General features: G+C 39.4%; 1 protein-coding gene and 1 long non-coding RNA gene across 2 annotated transcripts in view; one reads left to right on the top strand and one right to left on the bottom strand.

The window, feature by feature from the left end:
- Positions 1–16698, bottom strand: part of TMEM131 (transmembrane protein 131) — a 238990-nt gene that overhangs the window by 119008 nt on the left and 103284 nt on the right. The window contains exon 4 of the mRNA XM_047851472.1: positions 9094–9162. Coding sequence (XP_047707428.1) covers positions 9094–9162 — 69 coding nt within the window. The remainder of the gene's footprint in view (positions 1–9093; positions 9163–16698) is intronic.
- LOC125161667 (uncharacterized) lies at positions 10906–15846 on the top strand. The gene is made up of 3 exons (XR_007150715.1): positions 10906–10952; positions 14438–14555; positions 15606–15846. It is a non-coding gene; the product is annotated as an uncharacterized LOC125161667 (long non-coding RNA).

Below are 16698 nucleotides of genomic sequence, written 5' to 3'. Positions count from 1 at the left end.
CTCAAATTCACGAGCCATGAGATCATGACCTGACCCAAAGTCAGATGTTTAACCAACTGAACCACCTGGGCGCTCCTAGACAGTAAGATTTTAAAATAAAAAAAAGATTTTCAAATGCTTACAGTGCCAGTTCTGTTTGTTTCCATTGTCACCTACTCCAAAGACCAAAGGAGGGCCAAAGAGGACAGTGTGAATTATTTATAGATAAACCAAGTGGAATCAAATATACAGCTGTTCTCTGTGCTGTCTGTGCAGAGCTACTGACTGTCCATATTTCAGAAGAGTCTGAGGCACAAAAGAATTAGGAAGAATAAGTTATGAACTAGAGACCGGCTTGAAAAGTAAGCTGCAATTTTGTGGTCAATGGCAAGTTTCCCATGCCACAGAAAGACAACACAATGCCAGGAAACAGCTGAAAAAATGGCTGAGCAAGTGCCCTCAGGCAAACCTTATGAATGACAGTGACACAGCACTCTACCAAACACAACTTTTGGCAGGAAACTGGGTCAAATCAATATGCAGTACTCTGTACCACTCAATTACCACAAAATCTGAACATCTTCTTAAGCACATTTTAGATTGAGGGCTGAGGGGGCTGTTGGTGGAATAGTTAGAAACTTGAAAAGCTAAAAGGCACCAAACATCTCTTTAGAAGAGAACCTACTTGATTTTACTGGACTATGAAAAAGTGACTGGAAGAAACACCTTTCAAGAACTGAATTTAACTTGAAAATAAAGACCTCCATTTTAAGCAACAGTTTCCATTTTTCTTTAAGCCATTAGGTCTCCATTTTAAGCTTTAGATTTGAAATCAAGATTTTCTGTACTTAATAATTACATAAACCAAAGAACTCAGCAAACCAAGTTTCCACCCAAAGCATCTTTCTGCACTCTGCAACAAATGTTTGAAAAAAGTTGTTGTTATGGAAACAGAAAAATATTTAACAGCACTGGCATATATAACTGAGGGGGGTGCAGAGGGATGCGGGGAGGTGGTCATGCCCAGACTGTTCCAACTAACTGTTAATAGAGAGATGGGGGGAAGGGAGGGGAGAGGGGAAAAGAGGTAGAATTACAGAATCAATTGAAATGTAATAGATGAAAACAAAGAAAGCCTATTTTTGAAGAAAGTTAACATGATTTACTACGAAAGAAGCTCTAGAGGACAGCAGGAATGAGCAAAGTAGTGAGAGGAGTCAGTTACAGGGGGGTCTAGAAAGCAGCCAGGGTACTAGAGTGGCATCCTTGCTAAGAGGCCTGAAACTCTCCTGGAAGCCCTGGATGACCATCAGATACAACTTGGAATGGTAAATTCTATACAATTGAAAGTTGTTCCAGATACTGCAAAGGGTGTTTTAAAACCAATTTACCAAAAATGACCACAAGCAATGGAAATAGGTCACAGAAAACATACAAGGCAAAACTTCAGTGTGTGAGTCAAGGTAGTAAGCAATGATAACTACTTACACTTTTTGGAAAAATACTGTAAAGTGTTCTGTTAAGGATATTCTTCTCAAGTCCTTAAATTATTGCTATACATATCAAGACAATGAAACATTTCCAGCATGGGCATTAAGTCAGTACACTGCCGGATCACGTAGAAAAGGTATAACAAATATTCATTGTAGTCTGACAAAATCACTTGAGAATGTAAAATTAAGTTAACTGAAATCAAGAAATCAACAGGCAATCTTGTTGGACTTAATTTACTGAAGGGGCACCTGGGTGGCTCAGTCGGTTAAGCATCAGACTTCAGCTCAGGTCATGATCTCACGGTTCGTGGGTTCGAGCCCCATGTCAGGTTCTGTGCTGACAGCTCAGAGCCTGGAGTCTGCCTCAGATTCTGCGTCTCCCTCTCTCTCTGCCCCTCCCCGGCTCGTGCTCTGTCTTTGTCTCTCTCTCAAAAATAGACATAAAAAAAATTTTTTTTAAATAAGATAATGTACCATATGTAAGTGTTAAGTGTGGTGCACCTGGGTGGCTCATTGGGTTGAGCGTCCAACTCTTGGTTTTGGCTCAGATTATGATCCCAGGGCCGTGGGATCAAGCCTTGTGTTGGGTTCTGTACTGAGCGTGGAGCCTGCTTTGGATTCTCTCTCTCTCTCTCTCTCTCTCTCTCTCCTTTGCCCCTCTCTCCCACTCATGTTCTCTTTCTAAAATAAAATTTTTCAAAAGTGTTGAGTGTGAAACATGTACCAGAGACACAAAAATAAATAGGTAAATTATCTTCACAGCCTGGTCTAGCAGGGAAACAGACATCTAAACAGACAATCAGAGCAAAACCCAGCGCACTGACATAAGTCAGTAGATGTCATGAGTAATGAAGACTCTAATTTCATTTCTGATGTTTGATTACATCCCACACCTGGGCAAGCAGATAAGAAAGCCAGTTCTCTCTCTCTCTCTCTCTCTCTCTCTCTCTCTTTCTCTCTCGGATCTAGTGAGAAGTTCAAACTTTGCAAGTTTGCCCCAGCCTCACCAACTCCTTCCTGCCAATAAAAGCCAAGCTAGTCTCCTTTCTCTGCACTCTAAAGGGCATTTTTCAGACTTGCTGGGGAGCCCACCCTGCATGCTTCATTCTGTGAATATAATAAACTTGGTGTGTGTGCATGTGACATTATCAGTCTTGACAGCTGACCCAAACTTTGGGTCGGGATCCATCCCACCTCTGTGAGGTGAACACAACACCATGGAAGCAGACAGAAGGCACTTTCGACCTCTGCTAGGCAGGCTGGGGAAGGCTTGCTGTACAGAGAAGAGGAGTACTCTACACTACTAAAGGTCATTAGGGATTCAACAGGCCAAGGAGGTTGTAGTGGACTCCAACTGGAGTATCTGCCCATTGTATGATTTCTCTGCACTGGGTGAAACCCTTATAAACATAGGGACAACACCTGGAAGGCATGTTCACTATCAAATACTCTCCTTGTTTGTCTGGTGGGGTTCATACATGATCTAACCATAGGTTATCAGTGTGCTACTCTTGAGATTTTTCAAACTAAGGGAAAAGAAGCTATGAATGCGGTGATAGAGGGAGGCTACAGAATATAGGTCTGAAGAGCAGTCAGCGGATTTGTTTTCATTGTCATAGGAAAAAGCTATTGGCAGTGGGAGAGAATAAGCCAATACAGAGTGGGGCAGAGAAACAAGACAGAGAGAAGACTCCTGGCGGTGTGATAACATGGATCCTGTTGTCTCTGGGTCATAGCTGTATCTCTGACCTCTCTGCAGATATATTACAGTCCTCAGTATTCCTTCCAATATATGTTCATTTTTGCCTCTGTAGTTTCAGTCAGATTTCTATTACTTAGAACCAAACAACTACAGCACTAACCAAAACAGAGGGATTAAAGGCACCCTGTAACTACTGTTAATTTTCTTACAAGTAATACTACTATAGCTATGTAGCATGTTCTTATATACGGAAACGTGTGCTCAAGAGTATTGGAGTAAAATGGCATTATGTCCACTACTCTCAAATGATTTAAAATGGGCAAAAATATGAAGTAAATATGGCAAAAATATTTATTTTTGAATTTAGGTTAAGGGCACATTTATTACCTGTCCTTTCTCCTTTTTTTTTCCTTTTTTTTTTTTTTTATTATATGAAAGTGTCCACAGAATTCTTTTTACAGGGGAGACTCAAAGTATGTACAACATGCCTGAGCTTGGAAAGCCCAGTTACTTCAGGAAATGGTAAGTAGTGCTCCACAGGGGTGGTTTAGGGTGGGGTCGTACAGGAGAAAGGTAAAGGACAGATTTTATATTGAGAAATTCAGTATTTATCCTAAAGACATCAGGAACCATCAGAGGATTTTTTGTGGGAAAGCATACAGGAAATGACATGGTTAGATCTGGATAGTAAAAAGATTTCTCTGTTGACAGTATAGATCATAAATTGGAAAAAGGCAGGCATGTGGTAAGAGTCTAAATAAGAAATGATGAGGGGGCCTGAATTAAGAGGAGAAAGGTGAGAAATCAAGATTAGAGAAAAGCAGGGGTGCCTGGGTGGCGCAGTCGGTTAAGCGTCCGACTTCAGCCAGGTCACGATCTCGCGGTCCGTGAGTTCGAGCCCCGCGTCGGGCTCTGGGCTGATGGCTCGGAGCCTGGAGCCTGTTTCCGATTCTGTGTCTCCCTCTCTCTCTGCCCCTCCCCCGTTCATGCTCTGTCTGTCTCTGTCCCAAAAATAAAAATAAACGTTGAAAAAAAAAAAATTAAAAAAAAAAAAGATTAGAGAAAAGCAGATATGAACAATTGATAGAATTCTGGTAATGGATTTGGGGGGGGAGGGGGGAAGGGATGGAGTGCTTTGAGGTAAAGGAAAGAATCCAGAAAGCATCAGGATTTCTGGCTTTGGTGACTAACTGGTACCATTCACAGAGATTGGAAATACAGAAAAGCAGGACACACTGAGTTTAAGGTGTTGTTGCAAACACAAGGGAAGTGGTAGGGGGAGAGGGGCGAGACACAGATTGGGAAACCATAGGCAAATGCCAAGGGCATGGAAGAGATCACCCCGTAAAAAACATGGAGTTGGCTAAAAGCGGCTGAGGAAAGAGAAGCAGCTATAGTTAGGGGACAGACAGGGAACAGAACCCTGAAAGAGACTACAAAAAAAGAGCTTTAGACACAGGAGAAAAACACACAGTGAGTTCACAAGGATAGAGGCCGACAAAGATCTGAGAAGGAGGAAGAAGTCAGCGGTGCCACGTACTCTACAAGAGATCAAGAAAGACAAGATTAGTGTTATTCAACAAGAAGACCTAAAGTAGGGCAGTTCCAGGGTCGATTAATTCAACACCATAATCAAGGGCGCAAGTTCTTTCCACTTTTCCACTTTCAGACAAATTTTGCTGGCTCTATCCTTAGACTAGCACCCCTAATTGCAACATGGTTCCCATAGTACCCCAGGTATTGCCTGCAGACAATATTCAGCATGGAAGAGAGGTATTTCTTTTTTAACTCTCTTTTTTAGAGTGGAAAAAAAAAATCTGTTCCCTGAAATCCTTTAGTAACAATCAGTTACTTCCTAACCCACTGAAAATTTACTTTCTGCAGTGAAAACGCACGACTTCACTCTCTTTGTACTAAAACTACTTTCAAGTTTCATAAAAAGAAACTTAGCTCTAAACTGCTGGGCAAATTCTTCCAGTCACATTATCTGCAATCTTGTAGGGTCAAAATTCAAAATTTAGTAACCTCTTTGTTTACATCCATGTGGTGGTTTTGTGGTCTATGAACTGGAGTGGGCTGAACTATAGTCCCCAGAATTCCCTCATACATTTCTGCGTAGGGTGGGTTACACGGGATGCTCTCTCCTGAGAGCTGGAACATGGAAGGGAGGCAGCTGCCATTTTGTAGCATACATATACCTTCTCCCAGTTATTCACTCAAACACCAATGTAGGTGCTGCTGGGAAGGGACTCTGCAGAGATAATTCAAGTCCCTAAGCAGCTGACTTCAAATTAATTAAAAGAGAGATTATGTAGACCTCTTTTAACTAGTTGGAAGCCCTTTCAAAGAGAAGTTAGGCCTTACCTAAGAGACTCCAAATAACAGATGGATCTGCAATTGTTCTGCTTCCTCAGCATCTTCCCTGAGAACCTGCCTGTGGATATCAAGCTTTAAGTTCCTGCCCCTGGGGTTCCAGACTACTCATGATCTTCCATTCCTGACTGCTTGCCCCTGTACACTTTGGGCTTAACCAGTTACCACACTGTATAAACCAATTCCTCATAAAAACTCCACACATATATATACTCACACAGTCATATAAAAACTCTGACTGAACCCTAATATACATGTGTTCACATCTGTCCCAACTCCTACTTCTACAGATCCACTTCTACCTTCGTGAGAAAAAACAAACTCCATTCAGTGCTCTCAGACTGGACGAAGAGAAGTTTAAAATGGTAGAATGGCTTTCTTTTTTTTTTTTTTTTTTTTCCTTTCCACTATTTTGGGGGTAGCATGTAAATTTGCTGGCTTAGGGAATAGTCTAGTATATCTACTATATTCATTTCCTGTGCTATACCTAGGACCTCATGCTAGGCTTCAAATAATTTTCTTCACTGTATTGCCTGAACCTTGCTTGCACTGGAGTTCACCTGTCCACTCACACACTTTCAATAAACTTCCACACTTTCTCTCAGCTCATGAGATTTCAGTTCCAGGCTCTTAAGGAAATCCCATCTATTCCCTCTCTAGTCACACATTAATTCACTTATTCTTACCAGTTCTTTTTGTGCATGACACCAAATTATTCTCTAGCCTAAATATTAATTGAAAACCTTTATATTTTGCATATCATTTCATTTTACAACTCCATTCTTAGGACTTTCTCCTGAGGATATAGTCATGCTGTATTTAAATCATTAGCTTCAGCACTGATAAGAATTAAACTTAAAACAATATAAAAAAATAAATGAATTTAACAGATCTATCCTTACAATTTAATGTCCTTTAATACCATAAAATAAAGTAACAGATAATTCAATGGAATAAAGAAGAAAATACACTGTATTATGTTTAGAAAGCAGGTTATAAAACAGTTTGTGTTCAGAAAATATGGTTATGTTTTTTGTGACTCGATAAATAAATATAGAGGTATGGAAAAAGGACTTGAACTATAAAAGTTCAATGTTAATGTTTCTGAGGGGCTGAACTGTTGGTAATTTTTTATTTTCTTCTTTCCCTTGGTAAGTATCTTCTAAGTTTACTACAGTGGACGTGCACTGCTAGCATAATAAGCAAAATCCCAGTAAGTTCTGTGTGGTGATTTAATAATCTGTGGCCTAGAACAGGAATTCCTCACTAGCTCTGAAGGATCTGGTATGGACCTTGAGAGGGATGTCTAGAAAATCCCTGAACCTGTGTGCAAGATGCCATTTGTATACAACTGTGTGTCTTTGTGTGAGTTTGGAGAAAGGAAGAGGTTCACAGCTTTCATCTAGTCCTCAAAAAAAGGTTAAAATCACTAGTCCAGAATCCTGTGTGACATTATCTCAATTTCTCCTATTTCAGGGATGGGCCATTATTTAAAGGATCCAGGGAGAGAGAATTTGGAACAGGAATTCCTAATTTCTACTTAGGCATTTTGTACAGCTGAAAATGTCTTTATCTCAAGTGATGTATAAAATTTATAAAACTCTCTAAAAAAACAAATTATATAAAGTGAAAAGGGCTGGATATAAATTTTGACAAGATCTCTCCAGAATAGTTACTGTTAAGCTTTCCAAGTAAGAATACCTGGTGCTTGAGACTAATAGTTTCAGTGTTGTAGGCTGATCTCCTCTCCCTGCCCTCATGCATCACTATAAATACTGCTCATGCCCTAATATCAGAATGTTTCTTCATTAGTCTCTGTTCTGGTCCACTCTAGGATGAGAGAACATACTTAAAGAGAATTTTACTGTAGAGATAAAGCTCACTGTTAGAAAATAATGAACTCTTTTATGAAGATCAAAGTATGTGCCATATTTCTTTAAATCTCTTACATCTGACAGAAGGAGACTGTGGGTGACACATTACTATGAATGGATTAAGGCTCTACTTTATGTTCCTTGCAATCTCGACATTGTACCTAAACCGTTTTTATAAGAAATGATAGTGATGTGTTTCCTATCTAAACACTATGGTCTTTTATTTTTTTAAATGTTTATTATTTATTTTGAAAGAGAGAGAGAGAGAGAGAGAGAGAGAGAGAGAGAGAGAGAGAGAGAGAGAGGGGCAGGCAGAGAGGGAAGGAGCGATAGAATCCCAGGCAGGCTCTGTGCTGTCAGTGCAGAGCCTGATGTGGGCTCTATCTCACGAACTTTGAGATCTTGACCTAAGCAGAAATCAAGAGTTGGGTGTTGAACCAACTGAGCCACCCAGGCCTCCCAGAACATTATGGTCTTTAAATCTAACACCCAGAAGTCAAATCTTTTTTTTTCTAAGTAGGCTCCATACCCAGTGTGGAGCCCAATATGGGGCTTGAACTCATCATCCTGAAATCAAGACCTGAGCTGAGATCAAGAGTCAGATGCTTAAACTGAGCCACCCAGACACCCCAGAAGTCAATTTTGCTTACATAATGACTATTCCAAAATATTGATTCCATCTAGAAATGCCCAAGGAATCACACGAACTTTTCTGTGCACTCCCACCACCCAAATCCATGATCTGTGTCAGAATATAATCTCCTTAGAAGATGGGGGCTGCTATCAGATATCTTGCTATTAATGCTAACTACTCTAACGTGGTTCTACACAAATATAATTAGTGTATTTGATTATTCCAGGTTTGAGATTGGAAATAAATTATTCAAACCTAATGTGTTTACTATAATAAAAAATGACTAATTACAATTTTGACAACACTAAAGAAAATTACAAATTTCATTAACTGAATCAAAAGAGATCTACATACAGTTTCTCTATCACTTACCTTTCAAATTCTTTTTTTCTCCTAACTTACCAGAGTGTCATTAGTCTAGCAGTTATATCACTAAGATACTCTCTTTATCTACTTGCTAAATTAGGTTGGAACCAAATACAGATGAAGACTTGTCTTCTCCCCAGTGTATCTGAGATGTGCAAAACCTGATACCCAGAGGTAGAAGGGAAGCCAGAAATCTGGTTTGAGGAAGCAATTCTGTGGTTGAATCACAACTCTCTGCAGGATTTTCTTTTGTTTGTCCTTTTGGATTACTGATAATATTTATTTGGTGATATATAGAAGTTTGCACTTTAAAAGCACATGCAAACAAATAAATACTGTATCTTTCTATATCCACATGGAAAACTTACATAATAAAAGTGGAGATAAAGTGCTAATCAGAAAAGTAACCTAAAAGTTTCATGCAGCTCCTGAATATAAGATCCTTTGAACCAGGGACTCTATAGGTAGTTATCTTTCAAACTTCAGAAGTTAATACTCATAATAGATACTTGCTTCCCATTTTCAAACCATATTCAACAACACGGTTTCCTTGACGACTTGAGAATGTAACTTTCTCATAGAGACAACATGGGTGAAAAGCAAGACAAATGCATGCATAAAATACAAATAATAGTTTAATGAGAAACTATGGTCTGAAAATTTTAAACTTACTGTTCATGGAAATCCAGCATTGGTGGCTCAAATCGTATAGGTCTGCAATTACCCCGGTACAGAGATATACTGTAAGTAAAAAGAAAACAGCGTAAGAAATAATTCTTTAAAATATATATCCCCAAACTGAAGTCAGACACTTGAATTCTGTCACAAGAAAGAATACTTTCTAAGTAAGAATACTTGGTGTTTGAGCCTAACAATTTTGGTGTTGTATGCCGACCTCCTCTCCCTGCCTTCAGGTGCCGCCATAAATACTGCTCGTGCCCTAATAATCTCAGAATGGTTCATTAGTCTCCATTCTGGTCCACTCTAGGATGAGAGAACATACTCAAAGACAATTTTACTGTAGAGAGAAAACTCACTGTTAGTTAGAAAATAATGAACTCTTTTATGAAGATCAAAATACATGCCATGTTTCCTTAAATCTCTTATATTTGATGGAAGGAGACTGTCATCTTTAGGAAAAATGGAGTCTAATGTCCTATCAGGATTGTGCATTACTTTTCTTATTAGATGAAATCAAGAAATGTACGTTTTAAAAAATGAAGAAAAGGGAGTATTTGTCCTATTCAAAAGTATGTGAAAGCAGAAAATGCTCAAGTAGATTCAATGTTGAAATTTATTTGGTTGATATAGTTGATACCAACATATCTAAATATGTTCACTTGTATTTTTTGATACCTGCACAATGAACAATAAATAGTCAACACAACTACACATCCTTGGCAGACAATACAGTATACAGACAAAAACCACAATCACATTGTAACAAGAGTGTCAAAGGAACTAAACAAAAATGAATTTGGGGACAAAGTTTTAGGAACTGAAATAGCTTTTTCATTTGAGAGTTCGGAACACATCGATCTATAACATCTTAGCCTAAATATATGAATATCATTTCTAACTTTCCCACTTGATACTAGAACTTCTCACCAAAACAGATTTCTGAACAGCAAACCTCCTAAACATCACCATGACACGCCCTAACAATGATGCAATATAGAAATGACCGGGAGGATGTGGGGATGTCCACATGCCTCTAGTCATCTGTTTAAGCACAGAGAAAGTAAAAAATTCAGGAAGCCACTAACATTTCTAAATAGTGAATGTTTATCTTTCTGTTGTATTTTAAGAAATGATGTTAGAGCAAAACCATTTTGTAAGACTTTATTTCCATTACCATAATTCACAAGAACACAAGCTTCAAATGATACATTAGAAATATATTAGAAATAGACAAGGACATTGAGAATATGTTGCAAATTTAGCTTTAACTCAACTCTGCAAAGATTACATAGTCTGAGTAGTAGAATCAATGTGCTAAAAGTAATGTCTAAAAGAGTTTTTAGCTTGATAATCCCTCTACATATGCTGAACAGAAAAGATGAAAAACACAAATAAGGAGGAAAACAGCAAATTTAAGATTCTACTTTACAAAAAATCTAAGATCCTACTTTGCAAAAATCTAAAGACACTGGAACAAAGAAGGCACAAGTGCCCCCAAGACAGGAGCCACTTGCAGTGAGAGGTAAAGAATCTACTCTCTTTTGATTTCTGCTCTCCTTAGGCATGATATAACAAAGATACTCTCTGGCACCTTTAAATCAAGGGATGCCGACTAGCTCATCAGTTTCAAGGGTGTGAAACTCAAACATACAAAGTCTTAATCCAATCAAGGGGGAAAAGTATAATGCATGAAGCATATGTATATGTCATTAATTTATATATATAAACATTGACTGTATTAGATGCTAGAGATATAAAGAAGATTAAGATACAGTTTTTTTTTTTTTTCTCTCTCACAGAAATGAGAATCTATTCCCCAAGTTGCAAATGGAAGCATCTAAAGTGGTCAGGTAAGATCAAAAACAAAAACAAAAAACATGCACACCCCCACTGACTCAACACAAAGGTAGTGAATGCTTGGGGCTGTCTAGTGGCCAGTGCTATGGGAACAAGGCAAAGAGCCTGCTCTCATTGCACTAACATCCCAGTAGGGGAGACAAAAGTAGAACCTACAAGGTAATGATGGGACATACAAAGAGACAGACCAAACACGGTAGGAACAGAGAAGGCTTCTGTGAGGAGGGGTGCTGCAGCCAAGACCTGAGTGGTGGAGATCTGGGGGAAGAAAGGAGACATACCTTGGCATGTTGAGGAACAGAGGGCCGAAGTGGCCAGAGTGACGGGAAGGAGGGGGTGGAAGAAGGAGCTGAGATCAGAGAAGTACAAAGGCCACGTCTCCTTTCAGGAGCCTGCATTTTATTCTAAGTGTAACAAAAAGCCTCTGTAGTGTTTTCATCAAGGGAGTGACGTGATCTGACACATCTGACAAGGTTAATTCTAGATGCTGTATGCTGTAGGAGCCCCAGAGTGACAGCAAGGGAGTCTTGCAGTAGTCCAGACAAGAGGGGATGATGGTAGCAGTGGTCTGTGGGAGTGCAAGGCAGTGTGGCGAGAAATGGCTCTTCTTTGAATGTATTTGGAAGGTAAAGGCAATAGGTCATGCTGATGGATTGATTTTGGAACGTGAGAGAAAGGAGAGAAATCAAGAATGACTTAATTCTAAAATTTTGGCCTGAGAAACCAGATATGTAGTCATGACATAGGAGGTGTGGGTAAGAAGTGAGGAAGGATAGACAGTTTAGACGTTCAAGAGTACTTATGGTTTTAGACATTTAAATTTGAGATGTCTTATCTAAATGAGATGTTAGGTAGGCTGCTGGATATATATGGTTATTACTTCCTATAAAAAAGTTACTGACTTAAAAAAAAAAAGTTAATGACTTTTTTTTACATTTTTATTTTTTAAAGTTACTGATTTTTGTTACCCAAGTCACTTTGGCAAGTTGATTCTAATAGTTTGTCTATAGATTCCCTTAGATTTTCCTGTCAATACCTGTGCTGCCAAAATGATCACTATCTTTGATTACCTCTGTAGACAAATCATCTGCAAGCAATGGCAATTCTATTTCTTCCTTTTAAATCCTTAGAACTTGTTTCCATTTTTTAAAAATTTATTAAAAAGTTTTTTTTAATGTTTTATTGTTTGAGAGACAGAGAGAGACAGGGCACAAGTGAGGGAGGGACTGAGAAAGAGGAAGACCCAGAATCCGAAGCAGGCTCTAGGCTCTGAGCTGTCAGCACAGAGCCTGATGCAAGGCTTGAACCCACAAATGTGAGATCATGACCTGAGCCGAAGTCAGATGTTTATCTGACTGAGCCAGCCGGGTGCCCCTTGTTTTCATTTTTTATGCTTTAAGTGGGCTAAGACCTCCCAAAAAGTGCTCCACAGAAGTGGTGTCTGACATTTGTTATTTACAGATTTCTCACAAAATATGAGACGGGAAAAATACATAAAGATGATTCCCTCATAAACAAACATGTATTTTCAAACCAATAGCAGATTTATGTCTAAGAAACAGTTTAATATTTGAGTGGGTACAACACAAGTTGTCACAGGTATAATCTTATTTAAAAAAACCCCAAAATTCAATGACATAGCTGTCATGTATCCACAGCTGACAGAGATGTTTGCTACTATGCTTATTTCAAAAAATTTCTTTTAGGGGCGCCTGGGTGGCTCAGTCGGTTGAGTGTCCGACTTCGGCTCAGGTCATGATCTTGCAGTCTGTGAGTTTGAGCCCCGGGTCGGGCTCTGTGCTGACAGCTCAGAGCCTGGAGCCTGCTTCCGATTCTGTGTCTCCCTCTCTCTCTACCCCTCCCCTGCTCGTCCTCTGTCTCTCTCTGTCAAAAAAATAAAAAAAATAATAAAATTATTTTTAATGTTTGTTTATTTTTGAGACAGAGGGAGACAGAGTGCGAGTGGGGGACGGGCAGAGAGAGAGGGAGATACAGAATCTGAAACAGGCTCCAGGCTCTGAGCTGTCAGCACAGAGCGCAATGCAGGGTCGAACCCACGAACCGTGAGATCATGACCTGAGCTGAAGTTGGACGCTTAACCAAGCCACCCAGGCGTCCCACTACTACGCTTATTTTAAAAGGGCATGACAGGGGCGCCTGGGTGGCTCAGTCGGTTGAGTGTCCGACTTCGGCTCAGGTCATGATCTCACGGTCCGTGAGTTCGAGCCCCGCGTCGGGCTCTGTGCTGACCGCCTGGAGCCTGTTTCAGATTCTGTGTCGCCCTCTCTCTCTGATCCTCCCCTGTTCATGCTCTGTCTCTCTCTGTCTCAAAAATAAATAAACGTTAAAAAAAAAATTAAAAAAAAAAGGGCATGACATTGTTTAGCGTTTTATTAACAGAAAGCAAATGTTTGCAAGTCTTTAATGTTGAAAAATAAATTGGGGCAAAGGCAATGTAAAAAATGGTATTCTTTGTCAATTTCAAAGAAACAGACTGAGTGAGACATTATAATAGAATATTGGATGATTTTATGCTTCCTACAGTGATTGTATTTGTTCTCAAAGTCTCAAATATTGTTATTCCTTTTATTATTTATTTGGGGATAAGGAGATGCATAAGGACTATTTTCTGACTTCAAGCAAGGGAACAACTGAGAAGATACAAAAAATCTTTCTTGTGAGACATGGTCTATGTTGCTTGGTGGACTGTGAGGTCCAAGTTAAGCAGGTAGCTCCCAAATGAAGCAAATAAAGCCTTCTTGGAGCTTTGGGAATTTGTTTAAACCAGGAAATTTAAAATGTTTTCCTAAAGGCAACTAGTACCTAAACAAAAGGTACTCTTTGGCCCAGTACTTCTTAAAGAATGCTCTGTGGTCTACCTGTATCTTTCTTAATCATCTAGAACGCTTGTAGAAATGCAGATTCCAGAGCCCCACCTCCAGAATGTGATTCCTTAAGTCTAGAAAAAACCCAGAAACCAGTTATATTCTCACATTTGGTTACTACTCTTTTGCATCTTGATCCACAATAAGTACTGCAAGCAGAAATAAGAGGGGAAAAGTACCTTAACATATAAAATTTTCAAAGTCATCAACAGTTTAAAGTAGTTTCAAATATGATTCTTATTAGAGACAGCTGAAAAACAGTGACTTAAAATAAACCACATAATTATAAATTTTTAGCTTAAATTTTCATTTCTCTAAAGACTAATAATGTTGAATATCATTTCATTTATTTATTGTTCAATTAGATATCTTCCTTTGTAAAGTGTCTATTCAAAGTTTTTTTAACAGGGGTGTTTGTCTTACTGAGTTATAAGAGGTCTTCACATATTCTAGATACATGCCCTTTGTCAAATATGTGTACTGTGAATATCTTTTCCCTGTTCCTCCTTTTCTTATTATAAATGTTGTCTTTTGGGGAGTGATGTCACTGAGACAGTGACTCAAGTTGTTGCTAACTGTAGCACCCTTCACAGGAAGGCCAACCTGCAGCTATCCATGGACACGACACTTATTGTGAAAATCCCAGAACACAGCAGTGAGGTTGAAGAACCCTCCTGGACCACAGAGACTGAAAAGGACTACATTAGAAAGGTAAGAGGAATGGCTACACTCTGACCACATCACCTCTCCAAGGCAGGGACGGAACCACACTAAGAGAGTACCCTGGGCCTACAGTTTTTTCAGTGGGAAAGATATAGACCAAGGTGGATGTCCAGCTTCCTCAGTGTTATGGGTTGCTTCCCAGAAGGCCCACTTGGGTCTTGTCACAAGGGGACCACTGGGGGAATCTGCAGGGGTGAACCTGTGGGTCTTGACCACTGGAGATCAGATTGGGATGCAAGGGAGGGAAGGATGTACAGCAACCAGTGCTTGGATCTTGACAGACCACACTCCTCCTAGCAATGACACCCAAGTGGAGATTCTAGGCAGTGGCTATGCCCAACTGCAAAGTCAAGCCACCGGCCCGTCTGGCCAGGGAGCTTGGTGGACAATTCCACATGATTTAGATCCCTATCCAATGAGCCACACCTGCCACAAGCCTGTTCTATAGCCCAACCTGGGCTGGGAAGCAAATTAAAAGATCTGTTTAGGGTTGAATATAACTCCACCCCACCCAACCAGGAAGCCTAACCAGAACATCTAGGAAGCTGCATAGCTTAACCTGCAGCCCTGCTTAAAAGGACAGTTGAGCAGAGAACCCAGCCAGTGGCTTAGCTCATGTGCAGAGCTGAGGTGGTGGCCCCATCTGGCCAGAGAGCTTGGTGGGCAGCTTGCTAGATTCAGGTCCCCAGCCATCAAATCATAATGGCTAGGGAGCCTGTTTTAGGGCCCCATACAGGCAGGGAAACAAATTCATAGTCCTGCCTAACTGCTGAGTATAGCACCCAGTCCTGCCCAACCAAGAAACATGGGCAGAGAATCCAAGCACTGTGGAGGCCATGTTCTAGCTGTGCATGGACAGGGAACTAAGTCAGCAGTCCTATCTAACCATTCCCAGCCAGTGCCCCTGCTGACATCAGAGCTCAGTAAGTGTCCTTGGCCAAATAGCGACCTGGATAGTAAATCCCACTTGTTCAAGAAACTTTCAGCTGGCTCATTAAGAACCCCAAGTTAAGCTGATTAAAGAACTGTCTCTGTAAGAACACACAGGTAACTAAATAGAATTGGAAAAAAAAATGCCTGAATGAAATGAGAAGTTCAACAAAGAAACAAACTATAAAAAAACAACAACCAAACAGAAATCCTAAAGATAAAGAATATAATAATTGGACTGAAGAATTCAACAGAGAGCTTCAGCAACAGATCTGACCATCAGAAGAAAGAATCAATGAACTGAAAGGTAATTTTGAATTATCCAAGAAGAGGAGCAAAAAGAAAACAGAATGGGGGGGCACCTGGGTGGCTCAGTAAGGTGAGTGTCTGACACTTGGTTTCAGCTCAGGTCATACAATATATGTGTTAATCAACTGTTTATGTTATCAATAAGCCTTCTGGTCAACATTAGGCTATCTGTAGTTACGTTATTGGAAAGTCAAAAATTATAAGTGGATTCTCAACTGGACAGGGGGTTGGTGCTCCTAATTCCCACACACTTTTCAGTGTATGGGTTTTAAAGTCTGGTGTTTTTTTGTTTTTTGGGTTTTTTTTTTTTTTTTTTGTAAATTCATCCTGAAGTATGTAACATGTTTTGAGGCTACTGTAAATGGCATTTTTATATAACATTTTACTTTTGCACTTAGAATATAGAAAAGTACTATATATCCTTCAATCTTGTTAAATTAACTTATTCTCAAAGCTTTTTGGGTATATTCTTTAGGATCTTCTATGGACACAATCATATTATTTGTAGACAAACACATTTCTCCCTTTCCAGATGATGCCTCTTATTTCTATTTTTTGCCTTAATGTACTGACTAGCACATCCAGTACAATACTGGAGAGAAATAAAAGCGGACATCCTTGTCTTGTTCTCAATAGAAAGAAAGCACTGAATCTTTTACCATAAGAATCATGTTAACTGTTGTTTTTCCACAGATGGTCTTTATCAGACCAAGGAAATTCTAGTCTGCTCAGTGCTTTTAATTATGAATAGATGTTGAATTCTGTCATAGGCTTTAATTTCAATTTAAAAATTTTCCCAAATTGTTAGTGATTTCTATTTTAATTCTGCTATGTTAAAGAACATAATCTGCAATTGCTGGGTGAAGTGTTCAATAAATATCTATGAAGAAAA

This window comes from Prionailurus viverrinus, chromosome A3, assembly GCF_022837055.1.
Source record: "Prionailurus viverrinus isolate Anna chromosome A3, UM_Priviv_1.0, whole genome shotgun sequence".
Taxonomy (NCBI): domain Eukaryota; kingdom Metazoa; phylum Chordata; class Mammalia; order Carnivora; family Felidae; genus Prionailurus; species Prionailurus viverrinus.
Note: the sequence above shows the minus strand (reverse complement) of the source record. Positions and strands in the feature narration are given on the sequence as shown.